This window comes from Lonchura striata, chromosome 3, assembly GCF_050655825.1.
Source record: "Lonchura striata isolate lonStrDom1 chromosome 3, ASM5065582v1, whole genome shotgun sequence".
NCBI lineage: Eukaryota > Metazoa > Chordata > Aves > Passeriformes > Estrildidae > Lonchura > Lonchura striata.
The window spans coordinates 82,321,643-82,344,368 of NC_140705.1; the positions used below are offsets into that span (position 1 = coordinate 82,321,643).

The 22,726-nt window shown below is 40.3% G+C and overlaps 2 protein-coding genes across 5 annotated transcripts in view; one reads left to right on the forward strand and one right to left on the reverse strand.

Annotated features, from left to right (window-relative positions):
* The window catches only part of LOC144246049 (protein ELYS-like), a 23,142-nt gene continuing 416 nt past the window's right edge, over window positions 1-22,726 (forward strand). The window contains exons 1-26 of one of the 3 annotated variants that reach the window (XM_085576934.1): window positions 1-137; window positions 1,220-1,346; window positions 2,521-2,774; window positions 4,236-4,416; window positions 5,304-5,511; window positions 6,554-6,670; window positions 7,337-7,421; window positions 9,321-9,471; window positions 11,112-11,244; window positions 11,331-11,512; window positions 11,979-12,040; window positions 12,763-12,891; window positions 14,496-14,586; window positions 14,673-14,762; window positions 14,934-15,074; window positions 15,844-15,948; window positions 16,424-16,517; window positions 16,817-16,940; window positions 17,049-17,105; window positions 18,280-18,426; window positions 19,189-19,376; window positions 19,512-19,695; window positions 19,793-19,924; window positions 20,439-20,586; window positions 20,672-20,819; window positions 21,313-21,508. In XM_085576934.1, the coding sequence (XP_085433060.1) occupies window positions 1,226-1,346; window positions 2,521-2,774; window positions 4,236-4,416; window positions 5,304-5,511; window positions 6,554-6,670; window positions 7,337-7,421; window positions 9,321-9,471; window positions 11,112-11,244; window positions 11,331-11,512; window positions 11,979-12,040; window positions 12,763-12,891; window positions 14,496-14,586; window positions 14,673-14,762; window positions 14,934-15,074; window positions 15,844-15,948; window positions 16,424-16,517; window positions 16,817-16,940; window positions 17,049-17,105; window positions 18,280-18,426; window positions 19,189-19,376; window positions 19,512-19,695; window positions 19,793-19,924; window positions 20,439-20,586; window positions 20,672-20,819; window positions 21,313-21,508 (3,468 nt within the window). In that variant the 5' untranslated portion in view covers window positions 1-137; window positions 1,220-1,225. Of the gene's footprint in view, window positions 138-1,096; window positions 1,122-1,219; window positions 1,347-2,520; window positions 2,775-4,235; window positions 4,417-5,303; window positions 5,512-6,553; window positions 6,671-7,336; window positions 7,422-9,320; window positions 9,472-11,111; window positions 11,245-11,330; window positions 11,513-11,978; window positions 12,041-12,762; window positions 12,892-14,495; window positions 14,587-14,672; window positions 14,763-14,933; window positions 15,075-15,843; window positions 15,949-16,423; window positions 16,518-16,816; window positions 16,941-17,048; window positions 17,106-18,279; window positions 18,427-19,188; window positions 19,377-19,511; window positions 19,696-19,792; window positions 19,925-20,438; window positions 20,587-20,671; window positions 20,820-21,312; window positions 21,509-22,726 lie in introns of those variants that run through there. The other 2 variants (XM_085576936.1, XM_085576935.1) reach the window with 2 other exon arrangements.
* Window positions 8,655-22,726, reverse strand: part of SCCPDH (saccharopine dehydrogenase (putative)) — a 24,946-nt gene continuing 10,874 nt past the window's right edge. The window contains exons 12-13 of one of the 2 annotated variants that reach the window (XM_085576944.1): window positions 22,627-22,676; window positions 8,655-16,988 (exon numbers count right to left, since the gene is read on the reverse strand). In XM_085576944.1, the coding sequence (XP_085433070.1) occupies window positions 16,954-16,988; window positions 22,627-22,676 (85 nt within the window). In that variant the 3' untranslated portion in view covers window positions 8,655-16,953. Of the gene's footprint in view, window positions 16,989-17,911; window positions 22,677-22,726 lie in introns of those variants that run through there. The other variant, XM_085576943.1, reaches the window with a different exon arrangement.

The following is a 22,726-nucleotide window of genomic DNA, read 5'->3' on the forward strand; positions in this document are numbered from 1 at the left end:
CGGGGCCCTGCGGCAGGGGCGGGGCGTGCGCTCGCACCAGCCCGAGCGCGACATGGCGGCCGCTTAGCCGGCGTGGCTGCCGGGGGCGGCGGGGCCCGACAGCCAGGGACTGCCTGAGTGCTGCTCTGGGAATTAAGGTGTCACATATAGCTTTGGAGAAGCAGTGGTGACAGGTCTTTTCTGCTGTGATGCTGGTTTGCTGGTGTGGTGGAGAGAATAGAATCCTTAAATGGACAGGAGAGAGTCACCAAACACCAGGCCTTGTTGCATGGGTTGCAGGTGTTTCTGCAGTTGATCTTGTCATGTTGCTGGTTGTAAAAACCTGTTGGAGAATTAAATGTTCCAAATCCACTTGCATCCAGTCTTGGGCAGCCTGCTCTAGGTGGTGGCTTGAGCAGCAGGGCAGTTGGACAAGATGATTGCTGTGGTTCCAGAAGGCCATTCTAGAATTATGTTATAAAGCCGAGATTCTAGAACCTGTGCTGGGGGGAGAAACAATGAAATACCTCAGTGCTGTGTTCTGTACTGAGCCCCTTGGCACCTATGTCTGTTTGTCCAGATAAAGGGAGCAATGTAGAGGCAAGCATTGACTCAGTGCAGACCTTAGGAACTTTTGCTTGCTTAGCCATGTCAGACAGGCACAACACTTAAATGAAACCAGAGTTGTGTCATACAAGAGCCGCAGCAGATAGCTGGGTAAATTTGCCCTAATGTCCAATTCTGATCCATGTTAGTTTTCTCACTTAGAGGAAAATCAAACCTTTGGTCTGCATCTAATACAGAATCTTAGATGTTGGGGGCTGAGTGGGATAAAGTGGGGATAGAGCTTGGGAATCCTTTCTACTTCTTATATTCTGATGTAGGTTTATGCTTCCTGGAAAGCACAAACTTTTTAAAATATTATTTTTCTGGGATCAAATCTTGTTAACCTGACTGTATGAGTAGCCTTGAACTTGATCTGTTGTTCTATTCCCTGTTATTTATCTTGTCTGTCCCTCTGTGTCCCTTTTTGTTGATCTCATAGGCATCAGAAAAGCTCACAAGTCTCATTTTGCTCTGCTGTGAGATGAAAAACTGTCCTAAGTGCCATTTCTTTTGAGCAAAAAAGAGCTACAAATGATGTATGGGAGATTTGTCACTGCATACTGATGAAGCTTGGGTCAGTCTCAAAGATATTTATGGCTGAAGGGAGTCTCTGCCTTGTTTTCTTTATTTGCAGTGAAGAATGCGAGACCTAACGGCTCAGGTAACGAGCAGTCTGCTGCAGTTTCCAGAGGTGACTGTTGAGGCACTTGGGGAAGATGAGATCACCCTAGACTCTGCGCTGTGTGGGAAGTTTTCTGGAGGTGAGCATTTTCCTTTAAAATTTGGATTTGGTATGAAGTTGTTATTGCCTGAAGCACAGGGTCATGGCATCAGGTTGATTCTTTTAAGTAAAATGCATCAGATTTTGATAGTGCTGACAGGATATTTTAATAATTAGAAGCGCTGAGTTGAAATTGCAACAGCCTGCTCGAATCATGTGCTATTTAAATAGTATAGCTGGCCATGCCCTCCTCAGCTTTGCATGAAATAGAAGGCAGTTTTCAAGGAAGAAATAGTATGGTTTTGGGAGGTATTCTTTTTACCAGCTCAAGCTCTATGTCCATCATAGCATCTCATGCAGAAGCAGTTAGAGAGACACAATATGCTCCTTTTTCTTCCCTAGTCTAAATAAAAAGCAGAAAGAGGGACAGCTCTGTTAAGCGCTGCCCATGTATTTCCAAGGTATTGACTAGGATGCAGATGAGGACCCAGTGAGAGTTGCTGACAACAGCTAAGCAGATTAAGCAGTTGACTTTCTAGGTGATCCGAAGGTAGAGCTGGATGCCTGTCTGGATGTCTGGGCTTCTGTTAAGAGCAGGTAGAATCTTACCTACATGACTGTACTTGCAGTAATGGAGCTCATCCTTCTTTTGACCTTGAAGTTCTTCAGTAGAGGAGCAAGTGTTAAATTCTTTGGTGAAACAACACTTGTTAAATTCTTTCTGGGATCAGGACATGTAAAAGTTGTAATTATGCATTCAGTGCCCATTTTAAGATAATTTCCTATCCAAATCCCTGCCCAGAGTAGTCATGTGTCAAGCAAAATTCCTAACTGGAAAGGAATTGGTTTAGATGGCCTGTATTTGAAGTATGCTTTGAGACTTGTATTCCTGTACATATCTAGGTGTTTCTTAGCAAAACCAGGCCAAGTATGGCATACAGGCTAGAGCTCAATCTATTGTAATCTTTATCCCAAACAGTCAACGTTCTTGAGTGCTGGAATGACAAATATAAATGCCAAAGAATGGGGTTATTAATTTTAAGAAGTATTGGTTGAGGATTGCAGTGGGTGATTTAAAATAATTGTCCAGGTGTAGGCAGGTTGGCCTTCCTCTCTTTAGGTGCATTTGAGGGAAAGGCCCAGTGGCAGTGCCATTGCTGTTGTTTCAGTTCTTCTGCTGGGCGTTTGTTGAGTGGTGTTTCTTTTTCCTGCAGGCAGGAGTGGCCTGGCGTGGCTGGCGTGTGGCCCCCAGCTGGAGGTGGTGAACTCAGTGACCGGGGAGCGGCTCTCTGCGTATCGCTTCAGTGGAGTGAGCGAGCAGCCTTCCACTGTTCGCGTGGTGAAGGAGTTCTCTTGGCACAAGAGGACTGGGCTCCTGGTTGGGTTGGAGGAAGCAGAGGGAAGTGTTCTCTGTCTGTATGACCTTGGGATCTCGAGAGTGGTTAAAGCAGTTGTTCTTCCAGGAAGGGTATGTATCTTTTTGGGGAAATGAAAATGTTGTGTTGTTTGGTGCTGCATGAATCTTGTTTCAGGAGATGCTTGGAACATCTCTTTGAAGGTTGTATGTTTTCTGAATTTTATTAACATATTGTCAGTTCAGAGTACCCAGCCAAGAGAGCCTTTTTCTCAACACCCCTTTCTGCATTTTTGTCCTTGTTGTTTTAAAGCTTTGAGGAGCACCATATTTCTAGTATTATTTTCCATGTGGGTTTATTGTGATTGCATGTTTCAGGACTGCCTCATGGTGTTTTTTCAAATTTTCCTGGTTTGTATGAGGCAGACGGGCAGCATTCAGATTCAGTGAGAAAAGTTTTCTCTGTTCTTCCTCAGAATGAGTTGGCAGTACTCTAGGAGAATAGGAGAAAGCAGTGCATAGCCTAGTGGAAAAATATGTCATTTCAGGATCTTCTACATGGAACATTGTTAAAAGACTCTATGCAGAGCTAATAAAGATTCATTTGAATCCAGCTGTACAATGAAAATAATAACATTAAACAGTTAGAAGAAGCAACCCTTGAACCTTGTGTAATTGCACACCAAGATGTGTTCTGTATTTCCTCATCACACTCACTAAGACTCAAAGCACAAGAATTTGAATAATCAAAATATTCTTGTTAGTCCTCTGAGCAGCAGTAAAGATTAAAAATTTAATTTGAATAGGAATTCTGAAAGAAAACAAAATTATCTGAATTTACTAGAGGTAGCTGTAGGATTGGACTTGTGTTCAAGGTAAAAGGTGGATTGTATTGCAGGTAGCCAGGCAGTGCATAAGCAAGTGCTTGATACAGCACAGAAAAAAACTTAGGGGGCCTATAAGTTTGGATATTTTTCCATACATCTGGGGGTAAATAAGCTACATAAAAAGATGCTCACTTGTAATGCTCACTTCTTTGTTTCAGACAAACCTTTGCTGTTGCTGTACAGCTGATGTCTGCTTTCATGGTGCTGTATTTGTAAGAGGCCAGAAGATAGCCCCTATTCTTGTGTTGTGCAGCTTTAGTGCAGGAGCCCTGGTGTGCTTGTGTCTGCTAGAGCAGTCAGTATTGTCCTGGGTGTGCTGTGGGTGCTGAAGGGTCTGTTCACCTTGTGCTGAGGTCATGGGGAGTGCTTGGCCTATGAGGCAGCAGAGAGAGCTCCTGCCATAGGCTGAGTTCTTGTTTAGTCTCTTGCTATTGGCTTAGGCTGCCTTTTACAGAGTGCTGGTGTGCATTTAAAATTTTTATAGGATATTATCAGTCAAAGTGAGAGCCAGTGTGGATTTTAGTAAGCCAGCATCCCCCTCCAATCCTTTCTGGGATTGTTTCATTCCCATGGACATCTTATTCTGTATTTAGTTTCCTGTTTCTGATGTGCTAATGCTGGCTTTCCTTCTGGGGATTACTCTTGAGCCTGTGGAAGAGCTTTGATATTAACGTGCAGCTCCCTGCAGGTGACTGCTATCGAACCCATCAGCAATGACGGCGGAGCCAGCGTGAGCACGCGGCACCTTCATCAGAGTCTGCGATGGCTCTTTGGAGTGGCAGCAGTGGCCACAGATGTTGGCCATGTCCTTCTGGTTGACCTTTGTTTGGATGATTTATCTTGCAGTCAGAATGAAGTAGAAGCATCAGGTAAGCTGCAGTTTTTAAACTGAATTTAGAAGTAAGAAAATGTGTTTCTTTTCAAAACCCAGCTTGTGTCCCAATGCAGAGCCCAGCACGTGCTGACTGACTACTGACATTGCCGACTGCAGACAGCAGTTTGACGTGGTATGGTTCTGAACTGGTCAAAAAATGGGAGTGGCTTAATACTCCTCCCGATGTCAAGAAGGCCTCTTGCTGCCCACATGCCTTTGCCCCTGTGATTTTTGCCAGTGGGAGGTAGGAATTTTTCCACTTGAGTCAGTGCAACTGTGGGATAGGAAGTTGTGCCAGAGGTGCCAAATTCCTTGGGAGTGTTCTCTCCTGTTTCCATTAATGACTTGGGTCAGGCTTTAGGCTTGTGTTTTAAAGTAAATCTGGCTTATCAGAAATCTTGCATTTGTGTGAATGAATCCTGCAATTTGTGTTTTCAGATTGCATACACTGTTTTGGGTGTTGTCAGAGTGGCTTCAGGAGTTCATGTCTCTTCAAGTAGCTTCCTTGTGAGTCCCAATAAAGGAATTGGTCTGCAATGGTTACATTTGTACCTAGTTTTGAAATAGGAGTGAGAATGCCTGTCCCATTAGAGAGTCCTTCTGTTCTCTGACTGGGTGCATGTCATGGTTTGATGCTGGCACAATGCCAGCGCCCCATGAAAATGCAGCTTCCCAAATAAATGCTGTGAGATGCGATCCAGAGCAGAGCAGACCCAAGCTTAATAACAGGGGAATAACAAATGGGAATAGCAAAAAAAGGTGCTGCAAAAATCGGTGTTTTGCTTGAAGAATTAGATTATACAAGTTGTATAATCACATCAGTTTAAAATGCAACTGAAGTGTCATAATGCATTAATTTCTGGCCTGTTTTTATGTGTGTAGATCTAGAAGTTGTCACTAGAATTCCTGCTGAAGTTCTACAAAGAAGAGAAGCTGTGACCAGGGAAGGGAGGCATCTCTGTTTTCAATTACGAAGTCCTTCAGGAACAGCAATATCAACCCTGTGCTACATAAGCAGAAGCAACCAGCTCGTTGTGGGTTTTTCTGATGGCTACTTGTCACTGGGGAACATGAAAACTTTGAAGAAGGCGTAAGTACTCACTTCTACTTGGCCATGCTTGGAGGCACAGGAGTCTCAATTTTTCTGCTTCAGGAAATATATTAATTTCAAGAGCCCATTTTCTGTGTGTGGGATGTTGGGTATAACCTTGGTGTGTTCAGAAATCCTCTTAACTCATACATGGATTAAGTGCAGCAGCTCCTCTGCAGTGGACTGAAATAGAGCCCGTGCATAGAGGTCTTGTGGAAAGTACTGGGTCATGTCAGACAGTAGGGATGTGAGAGATCTGATTTTTTAAGTCAGTTTCGTCTGTCCTGTCATATTCAGTGAAATACGGCACTGTGTGTTTTTCCATGAGACAGGTTTTAGAAATTATTTTTCACAACCAGTTACTGCAATGAGAGCATGCACTGAAAAGCTTCATTATATGAATAATGTGATTTTGCTGATTATATTTTTTTAGGGGTCCAGGATGAAACTAGTGAGACATAATAATTCAATAGCATTGATGTACATGAGCCAATTTTTCCTTGGAAGCCTTGGAAATGAGAATAAGAAGCATGTAAATTTATAAACAATAGTAAAATTAAGAAATTATTTAATATCTGCTAAAGAGTGGTGTCACTTTAAATAAATGGTGAAATTCAGATAGGGGTTTACTTTAGCAAATCTGCAGTTACCATAATTATGAATGCATAAATAGACAGTGGAGGCACATTTAAGTATCAGGAAAAGATTGTGAAGTTACAACTAAGGTTCAGAAGTCTGAAAGAAAAAGTTTGTTTCAATGTCCAAATAAAGAAATGAGAAGCTCCTTGTGTTTGGTGTTGTTTTAAATATGTTCAGATGTACTGCATTTTAAGTTCAGTACTGAAGTAGACTTCAACAATAGGAACAGTGTTTTCCCTAGCAGCTGAACTAATCATTTCTGTTCTTCCTCCTCAGGCAGAGGAGGACATAAATAGAGGTTATTGCTTTGATGGACAGAAATCTCACCTTGATTGCTGCATAAAAGGTAGTCAGTTGCTTGATACCATTATTTGTCTTTTCTACTTTTTTTTCAAACCTGCAGGCACTACACTCAACTTGGAGGAGGAAGGATTCCTGTCTGTGCTCTTGCTTTTCAAGAGCCTGAGAATGATCTTCAAAATTGTTGCTACTTATGGGCTGTTCAGTCTACACAACAAAGGTGAATAAAAATTACAATAAGTGACTAATTTAACTGTTTGTTTAATATTTGTTCACATAGAGTTGTCCCTAAAAGAGGATGATGACAATATTGCTGGTTGCTTCATGAGAGCTTCAGAAATCTTTGGAGTCCTTATGTGCCAGTTCAGCTTCTCTGGTAGAAAAGGAGCAGTGTTCAGCAAACATATCAATGGTTTCCAGCTTGGATAAGGAATAAGTCAGAGTGTTGAAGGGTGCATTGCATGCAGGAGAGGGACTGGAACTTAGATGGGAAGGGGACAAACATACCTCTCTCTCTCAGCATCAGCAAGCTTCTTAGTCAGCCCAGCCGTTCATAGAGTGGCAGTTTTCTTGAGCTTTACTTCAAAGCAGTTTTATGGAGAATGCTTTACTGTGAAGAGCTATTTTTGACAATTTTAGGTCCATGCTGAATATTAAAGCTTTCCAATGGTATAGTTAGCATTTGCCCCTGAAGCTGTTCATGTCAGAATTTCCTCCTTTCGGTTTTACTGGCTAAGTGTGACCAATTACCATGTTTTGAAAAGCAGTGTTTTTCTTTTCAGCAAGAGCATGCTCTCAGGTTAGTTTCAGCCTAGGTCTAATAAAATGATAATGAGGATTGTAAAGCAGCTTTGTAATCAAATCTCCTCGTTTATACCTTTTCCAGTGAAGGGAATGCTGTAAATTTGCATCTCTTGCAATTAGCATTTGGTGACAGGAAATGTCTGGCATCAGGACAAGTCACATATGAGGTAAGACAGGCTATATGTAAGAGATGAAAAGATAAAGTTTCCCTGAGTATCAATTAAGTTGGCTCTTTGTATATGAATGAAAGCTGAAATTTCTAGTCATTCATTAAAATGAATGCCTGATGACTTTATAGAATTATAGTACTTTATCTTATGGAACTGTCCTTTGGTATGGTGGACATCTTGTTCAGATCCTCGTCTTTTTTTAAAATAAATTTTATCTTTAGTCATTTCATAAGATGAGATTCTTTGCTTAGGCTTCATGTTAGTTTTTCAAAGAGATGTTTTTGATTTTTCTTAACTACAGTGCATGTGTATTTGTTATTTCCAAAATTTCTGAATAAAATAGAATAGAATGTGCATGTTTCAGGACAGATGTTACCATTTTTTCTTTTCAGTAATGAAAAACTTTTAATCTATTAATTTATTTTAGACATCTGATATTTATTTATAGCATTTCCTGGAACCATTAAGAGTGAGCTTGTCTCTTCTCAGATTAGATGAATTAAATGTATAGAATTAGAATGTGTTGTTTCATGCCAGTTCATTTTAGATCACTAAAAGTTTTGGAAACTCAGTTTTTGTTTGGAAGTAATTTTGCTGTGCTTTTTAGTTTGGTGTTTTGTTGGGTTTTTTTATTGTAGAGCTGCTATTTGTCCACAATACACACACATTCACATGTTGTATGGTAGACAGGTGAAATGAGAGTTGTACTGAAAAGACAGTATTTCACTTAATGCTTCCTTAGAAAATGGTGGTGGCAGAGGTTTAGGGCCATCCTTTCTGTAGATTTATTTCTGTGTGTCTCAGAGGAGTTTGCTTGCTCTGTAGTAATTTGGGATCTTAAACACATTGTCCATTCATCCTATGTCCTCTCCATAAGGAATTGAGGGATATTTCCATGATAAGAGCTCATGTGGTTTGAAAGAAGGTTTAAAGTCTTTAGGGAGTTCTCATTGTTACTAGAGAGATGAGTGTTCATTCCACTGATATGCTTATCAATAATGTCTCCTGACAGACCTTTAGCTGCTGTAATGTCAGGTTCTGTAATCAAAACATGGAGCAAAGGCTTTGTGTCAAGATGTGTTGCATTGTTTTAGATGTCTCTTTGTAAGTATTTGTTCAGGTTTGTAAAGGCACTTGGATGATGCAAGGAATTCTGCAACACATGTTTAGATCTAGACTAATGTTAGGGTGTTCTGGTTTGAAAGCAAAACCAGTGAGAGACTCCAAGTTAGAAATACAATTTATTGGGAAAAGGACAAAAAAATACATGCAATAATACAAAGGGAAGGATTACTGACAAAGTCAGAATACCACCTGGCCAGCATGCTGGTAGCAGTCCAAATTGGAGTAGCTGCAGTCCTCTTGGGATGGCAGATGTAGTTGCTGTGTCTTCTCGGAGAACCTGTGAAAAGGCTGCCCCTCTGTCTAGAAATTCCCAGTTTTATCCAGGTGGGAATGCCTAGCTCCTTCCCCCTCGCCAGAGCATCTCACAATTGGTTATTATGAGTCACGAGGTGTGTCCTTAATCACCTCCTTCTCCTGGACAGTGTATCTCTGAGTCATGTGGCAAGGCATTGATGGGGCTATTAACAGCAGATAAGGAAAACTGCCCCGAGGCAACTCCTACTCAGATGGTAATAGGAAAACTTTTTTTTTTTAATCTTGGACATAGGGAAATGCTAAATTTTGAAAATGTGCAAAAGCCTTTAGAGCCAAACTTGCCCATTATGACTTGACACCTAATTCTCGTGCATGTCAGATGTAATTCCTATTGATGGGAAGCATACAGTGAAATAAGCATATTATATCAGATATTTGCATTAATTCATACTTAGGTATAATGTATGTTGTTATTTCAAAATTACCTTTCCTCTCTTTTTCATTTTTTCCCCCCAGGGTTTTACATACTGTGTCAAACTCTTTAGTTTAGATCTCTCTGGTGGAATCTTTCCCTTGAGAGGACAGACCAGCAATACTAAATTCCTCAGCTGTCAGACCATAGGAAAATTTCACAACCATGCTGTCAGAGAGGATAGCGTTAATAAAGGTTTGTTCTGATGTCCTTGTTTGGTTATTCTGAACTACATGGTTTAGAAATTTAAGCAGTGAATGTTGTTCTATACCCACAGTCTTAAAGTCTTAAATATTCATCTAGCTGACCTTCTTGGGTTTATTAAAAGAAACTATGTACTTAAGTTAATGTGAGATTTCTTACCCGCCTGAACATCATTCTTTAAAGGAAAAAAGGTTTTATTTTAGGTTTGCTGAGATGCTAGAGCAGTGAATGGGGTCATCTGTATAAGACTGGTCATTCAGCTTGTTCTGCCAGTTGTCTGCATTGAAGAGTAAGATCATTTTATTGCTTAGTCTACTGTTTAGGAGTGTTACCTGAATTTTTTTTATCCTGCTCAAACCTCTGGCTGCATCCAGTGTGCATCCACTGAATCTAGTTCCCCAGGGCTCAGAACTGGGGCCAGTCCTATGAAATATCTTCATCAATGAATGAGGGGACTGAGTGCACCCTCAGTAAGTTTGGGACAACACCATCTTGGACAAGGATGTTGATCTTCTGGAGGATAGGAAGGCTGTGCAGAGGGATCTGAACAGGCTGGATCGATGGACTGAGGCCAAGTGTAGGAGGTACAAACACCTCTTGCAATGCTACAGGCTTGGGGAAAAGTGGTTGGAAAATGTGCCTGGTGGAAAAGTACCAAGGTGTCCTACATGACAGCTGGCTGAATATGAGCCACCCCACCACATTAAAAAACTCCAAATCCCCAAAATAACAAGAAGAAAAACCTTTTCTGTCTTGTTATTATCAAGTATGAGGCATGGTGAAATACCTGTTAGTTTTCTGATGGTTTATAATTAAATTTTATTCAAATCTGCTCAAGTTAAGTTCTTGGCATACATGAGCTTCTGCTGGATATGTGTTGAGGCCAGCAGTGAGGTTGTCTTCTCAGTTGGGAAGGTAATTGCTATATGCTAAGGTAGTTTCAGCAGCTGACAAAATTGAAATGGCACAGACGTTCACAATGAGGCATAGCAAAGTGTGTGAGAATCCTTAGTGAAGAATTGAAGAGAGAACCGAGAAGCATTTTGCCAAACATACAGTCTTCTCTTGTTTCTTGTTCTATTAGAGTAAATGCTATTCACATGGTTTTAGACCTAGAGAATGCATTCTCCCCAGAGAACACAAAACATTCCAATTACAGAGGGAACTGGAATAGAACATTGTGAATGTTTTATGTTAAAATCTTTATTGCTATGTCCTCTTTGTATTTTTAAGTATTATTTTATTTATTTAGTCTGATAATTTAATTATTTTCTTTGACTCTTTAAGCTTCCTGTTTAGTCATATACTGAAATCAATCATGCTAGTGAGGAATAAACTGTATATGATAAATACAAATATGCTTTCTAAAAATAGCAATCTATGAGTTCCCATCATATTTTTCCACCAAATTATTCATCCAGCATGCAAAACTTAATTAATAATTGTGTATTTGATTTTGTTTAAAACAAATATAATTTGAATAAGAAAAAGAGGCAGTATGACTGAGGCCTACTGAAGAGATGGTTGCTATTTCATAATTTTTTTTATCATTCCTACTAAAATGTTTTGTTTCATGAGTGAAATAACAGCAAATATATTTTCTACAAGCAACAATGTCTTGTCTTTGACAGTTATCTCTCCTGACACCAGTGTATCGATCTTCAGTTGGCAAGTGAATACCTATGGTCAAGAAAAACCATCTGTTTATTTGGGTGTGTTTGACATCAATCGCTGGTATCATGCTCAAATGCCAGACTCATTGTGGTGGGTTTTAACTAAGTGGTTTCAATATCCCTACAAAGGATTAATTTAAAAATTGCTGCCGAGCTTATGCACTTGTTCTTTTTAAGGCCAGAAGAATTGCTTCATGATTGCCCCTATTTTGCACTGTGGTCACTGGATCCTGTAATAAGCATGACATCTCCAAACCTCATTTTGGATATTCTGGTACACGAGCGTAGTCTGAGTCGGGGGGTTCCCCCTTCTTATCCACCACCAGAACAGTTTTTTAATCCAAGCACCTATAATTTTGGTAGGTATTTCAGTGCTTTTCATTTCAATAGTGACAAGTTTCGGTGGAGGTCAAATGCCACTTTAGTGGTTCTCTTTCATTTCTCTTGTTCATTGTTTGTCACACAAAAACCAAATGCAAAAAAGGCCCACAAACCTCGTCCAACCTGATTTCCTTGTCCTGACAAGGTACTTAGTCTTGTGAAACACATCTGACAGGCTTCTGAGTTTTGGGTTTTGGGGCTTTTGTAACATAGCCTGGGAAGGGGTGGTGGTCACAAAATTAAATACCTTTGAGCTGAGGCACCTGGATAGCACTCAACCTTAAGTTTCTACAGACAGAGACTAAGTAGTTTTTATGGGAAGTGTGCGAGTGATGTGATGAAGGAAAGGGGTGCTGGAGGTTTGTCTTTGCAGACAGCACTATTTAAAAAGCATCAAGTGGAGCTAAGGTAACAAGGTCTGTCAAACGTTCCTTGTTTCTGCAGATGTGACGTGCTTGCTCAACTCGGGAGTTGTTCACATGACTTGCACCGGCTTCCAGAAGGAGGTGACTTTTTAATTGTATTGAGAGTGCCAAGAGATGAACCTTTCCTAACTTTTCTCTTGCAGTGCTTTGAGTGTGAGAGACCTCTTGATGCTCACATTGCCCATGCACATGCATAGCTTCAGTCATATCGTGCCAGTTTTGTGCAAATGGCCCTGTTTTAAGGAGACACGAGCAGGGGTTGAATGGCTGGAAAGGAATTGCAGCATTGCTGTAGTCAGAAGGACAAGTGTGGTGGAAGTTGGGGAAAGCGTTTACTTCTTTGTATAGAGTGGAGTTAGGGTTGATGAACTTGAGAAAGGAGAACAGCATGGAGAAAGGGAAAAGTGATTTAACTGTTTGAGAAGAAATGCAGTTTTTTTTCTCAACCTTGGCCAAATTATAATTTCTGAGCCACTGCACAGCTTTTGACAAACCCTTTCAAATTAAGTTCCAGCTCACTAAATACTGTAACATGAATCAGCTTCAGGACAAACAAGCTCAGATGTGTGATTTAAAGTTGTGTGTTAGGTTTCATTTCTGTTGAATGTAATTTGTATCTGAGAAAATACCAGGGCCTTTGTATTGACAGGCTGGAAAGTACTTTTTTTAGCATTGTAAGGGTTGATATTTTCTTCTGCAGGGTACTTTTTAAAATGGAAACCATTAGTTTGGCTGTTGTTTTTAAGGCAGAGCCTTAGTGACTGAATGCTGTCTTAACCAGTGTGTTTTGATTGATGTTTCAGACCCTGAAGTTTTTGAAGAAATCTGGTCCTTTAATAAGTGAAGCCATTTGTGACAGCTACACTCGGTGTCTTGTAGCTGGCTTGCTGTCTCCAAGACTGGTTGATGTCCAGCCATCCAGTCTGAGTCAGGTGAGTGTACTTTGGGGAATCCAGGGGGAAATACATCATCTTGTCTGAAGAGGCTGTAAGACCATGATTTTTGATTGCAAGCTGCTCTGAGAGGCAGGTTTTGACATATAGATAGCAGAAATAATGTATCTTCCAAAACTGCTACATTCTGTCTGTGGCTTCACACCCCTCTCTCATGGGTTTTCCATTTTCGGTGCAGCGAACTTTGTTTCTCCTCTGAAGAGTTTCATGAGAGGAGGAGTCTTTGTGATGAGCAGCCCATCTTTCTCCAGGCAGGGTCAAAGCTGAAGGGTTGGATGTGGTCATCATGGAGGGAGCAGCAGCACTAGGAAGGAGAGAGGAGAGCAGTCTTCCCCCTGCCTTCATCTTCCTGTCTGTGGGATTCTTCACCCGACTGTGGAAATGTGTCAGGAAAAATAACGCTTCTGCATAATGTGGTAGCTAAAAGAAATTTGGCAAGCAGACCCGGCCCATAGAATGCTTATTTTGCAAGCCTGATGTAGGCTTTTAGATTCTGATTGGATTTTCTGATGTCAACTCTGGTGTGAATTTACTTGAGAAAGCAAGAAATTTTACTATGGCATTTGCTGAATTGTGATTATATTGTTCAGACACTGCATTAAGCAGGGATTGCTATTGAATACTAGAAAGAAGAAATTCAGAATTAAGATCAAGTAGCTTGAAATTTTTGTTTGGTATGCTAAGTAGTATTTGGCATGTTTCCATCTCTGAAATGCATTTTCGAAAATGATGGAAATATCCTGTATGTCTTCTAATATGTAGAAATCACTCTTAAATGTCATGATTTTACTTAGAATGCAAACTTTAAAAGTTTGTTTTCAAAAAAATACAGGAATAAAAAAAGGGAAAAATTCTATGCAGGATCATTTCACCTGAAATAAATGTCTGAACACCAGCTGGAATAAGCTGCTACATTATTTCCCATGTGTGTGCATGCCTGTGCATTATCTTTCTCAAGGGCTGCCATGGCAATAGAATACAGTAATTGAACAGGCTGAAATTCCAGCCTGTTAGAACTAAAATGTTTCACTTCTTTCTGGTACTTCAAAAAATTGTAACTTAATGTTTTGACTGTCAAAGCTGCTTCATATCTTGCTAGTCTCAGGAGCTGCTTGACCTCAGCTTCAGTGTTTCCATGCAAACGCAGTGGTGCTTGCTGTGTCCCCTTCACGTGTTCCTGATGGCAAAAGGGCATGCCCAAAGTGCATAACGGGTATTAGCAGAGGATGTTACTGAAAATAGTTAATTGGGACTCACTAAATGAAGACTGAAACCTCAAGGCACAGAAACAGAGATTGAAACTAGCCTGTGTGAAGTTGAGATGTCAGAGGAAAACGTTTCTGTGTTCCTCAAACTAGCAAGCAGTCCAGCCTGTGGCTCGAATTAAGAAAGAATCAAGAATATGGAATTAGTTGCATTTGCAACTAGTGTCTGAATGGGCATCCAGTTAGAAAAAAAACACTTGTGTTGTGGCTCAGGTAGTATCTGATTCGGGTCACCGACAGAAACTCCAGTGTTTATCAAGGTAAGCCTTAAAAGAAAAGTATGTGAGGTTGTGATTTGCTTTTGTCTGTTCTGTTCAGGAGGAGCAGTTAGAAGCAGTGTTGTCAGCTGCTGTGCAGACAGGTTCTTTAGAACTTCTGACAGGATGCATTAAACACTGGACTTCTGAAGGTAATGCTGCTTCCATTGTTTTTATGTTGTGTCTGTTTTGGTTAGAAATTGTGATTTCATGTCCTTTTTGTTTTCTGTTTTTAAAGAGCAGCCAAGTTCTGCTGTAAATTTACGGTTTGTTCTTGAGTGGATGTGGAACAAAGTGGTCTGTACAAAAGATGAACTGGACCAAATATGTGAGTAGTGGTGTAGTGGTTTTTTGAAACCTCGAGTCATTCTTCATAAAGGATCTTCTTCAGTAATCTGCCAGTGTATGCTGCTGGTTCTTTAAGTCACTTGTGGTTGTTTAAGTTTGGAAGTGTGCAGTTGCTCTGCTGATTGATGATTGAATATTTCTCCTTGACAAGGTGTTCCGCTCTTTGATGGCTCCTGCAACTTCATTGACCCACAGACATTACAGTCCCTTCAGCACTGCCAGCTGCTTCTGAGCAACCTCAGCACAGTCCTGAACTGTTTCCTAACAGAAGCCCGAGAGCTTACTGAGAAAGGTTGGTGAAAGCACTGCTAGGCCTTTGGTCTGATTGGTAAGATTTGGAAGGATGCTTTGGTTGTAACTGGGCATAGGAGCTATTGTTGTTTTGGATGACTGGGAGAGAGTCAGGTTGAGCTGGAAGGAGAGGCTTAAATCTAAGCAGCTGGGACTTGGATTTAAGCCTGTTTGAGTTGAGGGAAGCAGCTTGTTGTGGAGTCCATGAGGCTGGGTATGGGAGGCTACACTGATTCAGCACCGAGTTGCGCGAGAACCTGGGTGGCAATTGCAGCAACTGAGTGTGGTAATGCTGAGAAGTGTTCCTAATTGTTAGCTGGCAATTGATAGTTGTGTGCGGATTGCTGGGAAATAGAAAGAAACTAAAGTGAGTAACTTGTAAAGCCATTTCCTTGAGTTTTTTTGGCTTCTGATTTTATAAATTGTTGTTGGCATGTTGATGGAAATAGAGGACTATAATGTCTTTCACTAAACTAAAGCTCTTTGCTACATGGAAAACAAACGTTGTCTTCCTAAGTATATCTAATAGTTTAGGCTTTATTTTTCAATTTTAATCTTTGGTGATTCTGTTTCTTTGTAGTGATTGGGGTTTTTTTGGCGAGGGGAGAATGGTGTTTTTTTTTTTCTCCAAATTCATAAGTGATCCAGAGAGACAACTACAAAGGCAGGTTTCTACTGTGTTTGTTCATACTTTCTATTTGTTCTGCAAAGGGAGTTCTGTAAAATAGGAGGAATTGCAATACTCAAATCTTGTTTTGCCTTTTTTTCAGGTTTTTCAGACTTGACAAATAAGCAGATGGTAACCAGCCTCATTTCTTTGTATGCACAAGTGGTGATCTGGTTCTGTCAATCCAGTCTCCTTCCCGAGGGTTTAGGTAAGCAGAACCTGTAGTACCAAAACACTTGTTTTGATAGTAAAATCAGTACCTGCAGGTTTTGAACCTTTGATTTTTTGCTCAAGGTGAAAGTAGTCCTTGGAAATGCTCTTAATTCAGACACCTTATAAATTCCATTGTCAGCTGTAATTGTTTTACAGATGGTCATATGTTCAAAAAATCATTCCCTTTGACAGTTGTTTATTTAGGAGTAGCCTTGAGCTTACCCTTCTTGGTCTGAATGCTGCATCAACCACAGACACGAAACTGGTCTTGAGACAAGAAGAAGTTGCAGTTTTGCAGATTTCAGCAGTAGTAGTTTTGTCATAGTTCTCCGTTAGCAAAGGCAGAAACAGGATCGGATTCTCTGAGAGTTGGAGGCTTCTTGAGGTTGTGTGGTATCTGTCTGTCTAGTCCAAAGTTTTAGTTGAAAAATGTGGTCTTCTTTAACTTGCTTTTACTTTGTCACCTGTAGATGATCACATGCATTTGTCTCGACCTTTCTACAATTACCCTCTGATTCAGAGCTACTATACAGGTCACCGACAGAAACTCGAGCGTTTATCAAGGTAAGACTTAGAGGAATTCTCTAGAAAGCTGACACTGTTAGACTTGTGAGAGTGTTATTTTTGCAGTTAAAACCCTTTGTCTGCACTCCTTGGCATTACACTTAACAGAGCAAGAAAGCAAGCCTGGAACCCAGAAGGTCATTGCAGCTCTTCTCTTGGGTTCATGCTTCAGGCTTCTTAATTAATAAGTTAATTGTGAGCTGAAGACCATCTTTCCTCTGACTCAGAGAAATGTGTGACACTGAGAGGCTGGATTGTGTGTTTTACACTGTGCAAGCCCTTGCTCTCTTTTGTTGCAGAGGCAAATGGGATTCTGATTGCTTAATGATTGATGGAATGGTTTCCCAGTTGGGAGAGGAAGTGGAGAAGTTGTGGCAGAGAGATGAAGGCGGCACTGGGAAATACCCACCTGTTAGTTTACATGTGAGTGTTCTGTTCACTGAAAACCCCAGGAGCAGCAGCAGCAGTCCCCTAAAGCCAATGATTGTGGAAGACAGGAGCATTAGAAAACCTTTTCATCTTTCATTTCAGGCACTGCTCGATCTCTATTTGCTAGAAAGCATTGAAGAAAGCAACAAACATGCAATTGTATCCTTTCCAGATTCTGTTATTAATCCTTCAGGGTGTGTACATAAAAGTTTTTATATACTTGTCACCTGTGTGTGGTTAGCAGCACTTTAAAATTTATGCCTCAAACACAATGTGAGCGAATGCATTTAGAATAGAATTAAGTCCTAGACAGAAGGATTGCTTAATTTCTTTCTAGACTGGAATTTTTCTGATTTCTTAAATGTTTTGTTGCAAAGTCTCTTTTCGTATGAGAAAACATGTTCTCTAAGTTGTATTCAAGATAAAAACCTTGCTTAGTTCTTCTCAAATTTTAGCACAGTTACTTATGTTTTAGGACACCCCTATATGTAGCGTATGACTGCTTGTTAGTATGGTGCCCTAAAATGTACTGTTTCAGAGCCAAAGGGTGAAGTGACAGTGGTTTTTCAGTTGCTGATTTTTGCCAAAATCATTCATTTCCCAGCCCAGCTAAGAGTGTTTGATTTTTTTGGTTTGTGTAGAAAGTGCAGAGAAACAGAATATTCATTGGGCAGAAGCCTAATATTTAAGCTTCTGGAACATGCAGAATTACCTTTTCTTGTTTGTTGGCTAAACCAAGAGTGGAGCCTGGAGAGCAAAGGGGTTAAAAATGGTTGTAGTCCCAGGCTGCCGTTCTCAGACATGTCCCTAACATGGGATGTCAGAAAGGGTAGATGACACTTTGAGTGAGGGATCCACATGCAGTTTTAAACAGAGTTTCAATCGGTAAGTGTTAAGTTGCATTGTACAGACACCATAATTTGTGTTGGATTTGTGAAGATGGGAAATGAGGAGAATAAAACAGCTGTAGAACTTCTTTTATTTAGTAATTAAGCATTGGATGTTGAAGTGTGTTGAGTGTCCAACTGTTGGCTTCACTGACAGAAGCAGAAGCCTGGGTTTGTAACAGCAGTATATAAATACCCAATATCTGCCCTTCTGATTGCCTTACAAAAATCTGTGTTTCTTTCTGAAGTATATTCAGAATGCAGTTTTGTGATAAGGACCTAACTATTGATATAATGGGTTCTCATAGCTTAAAATGGCAAGATCAATACCTTGAGGTGTTCTGCTTTCTAGTATTTTCATATTCTTATTTCATTGTTTTGCTGACTGTAATGTGATACAAGTTTCTGGTCTTGGCAATTTATTCACCTTAATTAGATACTCTCAGACAATTTACTTGCTGCTGGATATTATACATTCTTTTCCAAATAAAACAGAAACTTCAATTGACTCCTTTCCAACTGCCTTTGCTATCCCCTGGGGTCTTGTTAAGCTGATTCGAGGGTTTTGGCTTCTAGATCACAGTGACTATGAAGTAAGTATGAAACAGTTGAGTTAGACACACAATGCACTGCAGAGTATAAAGAAATAAAATTATTTTTACAATTGGTAGTTAGGTATAAGAAGCTGTTGGAGCATAAGAATCTTTTTTATAACATTGCTCTGACATCTTCAGCAACAGGTTATGATTTGAAATTTTGCTTTAACAACTTTGCTTTAACTACTTAGTTATTTTAACTAGAAATTTATTAGAACAAAGGCATAATTAGCATAAATAATGCTTAATATTTGAATTTTCAACGCCATATCTCTTTTAGGAGGTTTTCAGCAGACTGGTTGGGCACTGTTTCTAGAAGAGTGTTTTGGGTACTTGAAGCATGGAAACTGTGATGGTAGCAGGAACATTTGAGAAAAAAGACTGCAGGAGTGATGTTTCAGCCTGTTCTTCCTAATGCTTTAGGTTTTTCTTTATCTGTCACTATAGCAATAGAATCAATTTGATTGTCAAGTAACTTATTATTCAGTAATGTATTTATAGAAAGGGATGTTTGTACGCAGAATTTCATGAACTTAGAAAAAATCTGAATAATTCCTTTTAAGACATTCACGATTGTATGGCTGCATTTTTTTCCCTGTAAAGACTGAATAATTTTACTGATATGTCCTGGATCAAGTATTTTTTTATTTAGACATCTAAGTTTCTCTAAGCCAAGTCCAGCCTTGCTGCAAAAGTTTTGAGTGTTTGTTGCATGGGTATGTATATCTGTGGTAATGAAGCTGCTCTCACCTTGTCCAGAGTTCCCTGGCCCTGCTCTTCCATCCAGCTACAATCAAGACTGTGTCATGGCAACACATGAGGATAATTCAGTCCCTCATGTGCCAGGGAGAGCACAGGCGAGCCCTCAGGTACATGCAGATGATGAAGCCGTCGATGTCCAGCAGCAGTGAAGTGCGGCTGTTCCTCACCGTGTTGTTGTCCAATAGGTAAGGAAATCTCCCACTGTTCTGGCATTCAGAGATGGGGAAATGTGGAGAAGTGATGACACAAATGGGGTTCCTCTCCATTTCCTTTGAGCTTTGAATGAGTACCATCACTGTGGGGCATCTTTTTGGCTTCAGGGTTCCCATTCCTTTCCATGTGCAAAACCTTAACTGCAGGTGCATGGTGGAGGCTTGGGGTCTGTTGCAGCAACACGCCACGAAGTTAAACATAGAAGAGCTGCTAAAGCACATGTATGAAATCTGTCAGGAGATGGGGCTCATGGAGGATTTGCTGAAGCTGCCCTTCACAGACACAGAAAAAGTGAGTTTGGAGAAGAAACAAAAAAATCTTAATTGTATCTTGGGCAAGAGAAGAGGCAGAATCGTAATGGATATTTGAAACGTGTTATTTCTCACAGGAGTGTTTGGAGAAGTTTTTACAGACCAAATCTGGTGTTCAGAATCATGAATTCCTCTTAGTCCACCATCTGCAGCGTGCCAACTACATCCCAGCACTCCAGCTGAATCAGGCCATGAAGGCCAATCTGATGGTAAGGGTAGCAGCCCTGCTGTGAGAAATTAAGAATTACAACTTACAGACCATGGCTCACTCCAGTTAAAAAAGTTTGTTTACATCTGAGGAATAAATATGTCTTGTCTTTTCATTCAGTTCCTCAAATCCCTCTGTTACGTATGGTTTAGGTTAAGAAGTTGTGTTACTTATTTCTTTGGAATGAAGAGTATGTTGTATGTCATGTCTTTTATCTGGCTTTTACCTTAGAGCAGCCTGAATGTTCCACTGGTAAAATTTGCCTTATGGCTTGAGTTTTTGAGTTGCATGGTGTTTTTATGTTTTTGATTTTTTTAACTAGTCTTCCTTGCACTTATCCAAAACAGGTGCAATTGGTGTGTGCTCCTGGGTCGAACTTAAAACTTGCTGTGGCTCTCTGCAGTGGATTTGTCTGTAGAGAAATTTAGGCCTAGCTTAGAAAGAGCAGAGAGAGTTCTGTGCAATGAACTTCTGGTGAATTGTTAACTTCTTGCTTGACACATTTCTTTTGTCAGAATGATCGTGATCCTCGCTTGAGAGAGAGAGCAGTAGCCAGAAATTCCCTGTTAGACCAATATGGCAAGATCCTTCCCACAGTTCAAAGGAAGCTGGCAGTAGAGAGAGCCAAGCCATACCATTTGCCTTCATCGGTCTTAAGAGAAGGTAATTTTAGAGAAGGGAAATAGGATGTGCAGCTGGCCATCACTTTGATTACACAAGGCTGATACTTTACCCTCTTGCTTTACAGTCCCAAGGCCAAAACCATTATCAACAGCAACAAGGCAGGCTAATGCAGGAAATGTGCGTACAAGAACAACTTTCTTCAGTAAAGTGTTGTCCACATTTAAAGAAGCATGGCTAGGAAACATGACAACCATTTTCTCAGAAGATAATAAGTAAGCATCCTTTTCACCAAGTTTAGCCTTGTTGTATGTGTTTGCAGGGAGACAGAAAAGGGGGAGGTGAGAAATCTATTTGATGTATGTGTCTTGGTGGGAAGGTACATGTGAATACAGCTTTGTTTTTTTGCACATAAGATATATAATGAGACACAATCATAAGTAATATTTGGAGAAACATATTTTTCTGCTATGATAATCTTAGGCAAATAAATGTATTTACATGAATAGGAATGTGCTTAGAAAGTTTAAGACAGCTGAAACTAAAGCTTTGACTACCACCAAGCTCTTGGTGTACAGACTTTGACAGACTAACAAAAAGAAGTGCCTGTCACTTCCACATGAGCCTAATATATCACCCCAGCAGTGAGGGTTCACCTGTATTTCTTGTTCACTGAGTGTTCTTGTTGTCAGCATTTGAGACTATCACAGCATGCTTTTTTTTCATTTATTTATTGATATTCCTAATGTGAAATGTGTATTTTAACAGGTTGCTGGATTTGGTGGTTCGTCCTGTTCTTTCCCGCTCTGTGGCTCAGGATGAGAGCTGGCAGTCCCCATGCAAAGCTGCTACTTCTTTTGTGGCATCCAGCCCCCTGATATCAGATACACATCACTCCAGCACCCAAAAGAATCTGCCAAGAGCATCAGAGCTGAATGTACTGGAAACTCCTCTTGTGGTCAAGGTTTGTATTTTAAAACGTCAGTAGCAACTAACCAAACCAGAAGCTTGTGAGCTTTGTTTAAAATGAAGCTCCCTGGATTCAAACTGTGGTATTTTTAGTGTGCATGTCATTATTGTATACACAGTCCTTTTCAAAGCAGTAAAATGGGAACAGAGGGAAGGTTTAGTTTTTAATTAATTCAAGTGGTCACCTTGTTGCACAGCTTTGAGAAATACACTTGTTTTTATTCTATGGAACAAAGTTCAACCTGGACTTTTCAATCTGTACTTAGCTGCCTATAAATGCACTTTGTGGCTTAACCATGTCATTATTTAAGTGCCAAGAAGCTTGGTGTAGTTCGATGTGCATTTCTACAATCAAGAACTGTGCTTCAAACTCTTAATCCAGTTACATGAATGACAGCTATGCAATCCCAGTGATGTCAGTCTGTTAGCTGCAGTGACGACTCTCTGCAGCAGTTTTGCTTATCAGTTGTTTACGTTAAACTGTATTTCTAGTCACTACCATCAAACTGTTAACCATGCAAGGCAGTAACACCTGACATGGCACTTCGGTTCTGATAGTTTTTCCTTTGCCTTCCTGAACGAAATCATTGCCATCTCCCTATATTATAATCCTTTTCTTGTTATGAAATATCATCTATACTATTGCACAAGCTTCATCCTTCTTCCTTCTTACTCTTTCAATACTGTAAAACATTTCTGAGCCAGAAAGACCTGAACACTGCTACACGAAGATATGTAGGTATTTTTACAGCACTATCCCTTCATCTTGTGCGCAGATTAATTAGTGCAGAACTAAGCTGTGGCTGTTGCTCTCTTGACTGGCATCTGGAATACAGTAATGGAAAATGCTGCCTTGCAGAAAAATGGTTGTGTGCCTTTTAAAAGAGCAGTGTAGAAATTGCAAAAATTACTGCGATGGGAGAGAATATTGTAGACAACAAGATGCTATATTCTTCTTTCTTTGAGAAATTTGAAATATAACCTTTCTGTTGTCATGACTGAAGCTTTAAGTGTTGGGGGCCCAATTGTATTTTACCCTGTCAGGGGCAGAGTGGGTCACTCTGGCTGCAGAGGGCACTGCAATGTACTGGTCACCGCTGGTTGCATACACACCTTGTGCTGGAAAACTGCTCCTGGTCATGGGCAGTGGCAAACGGTCAGTTCTGAACAGAAATATCAGAAACAGAGCGTGTGAATTGCGCACAGGGACATC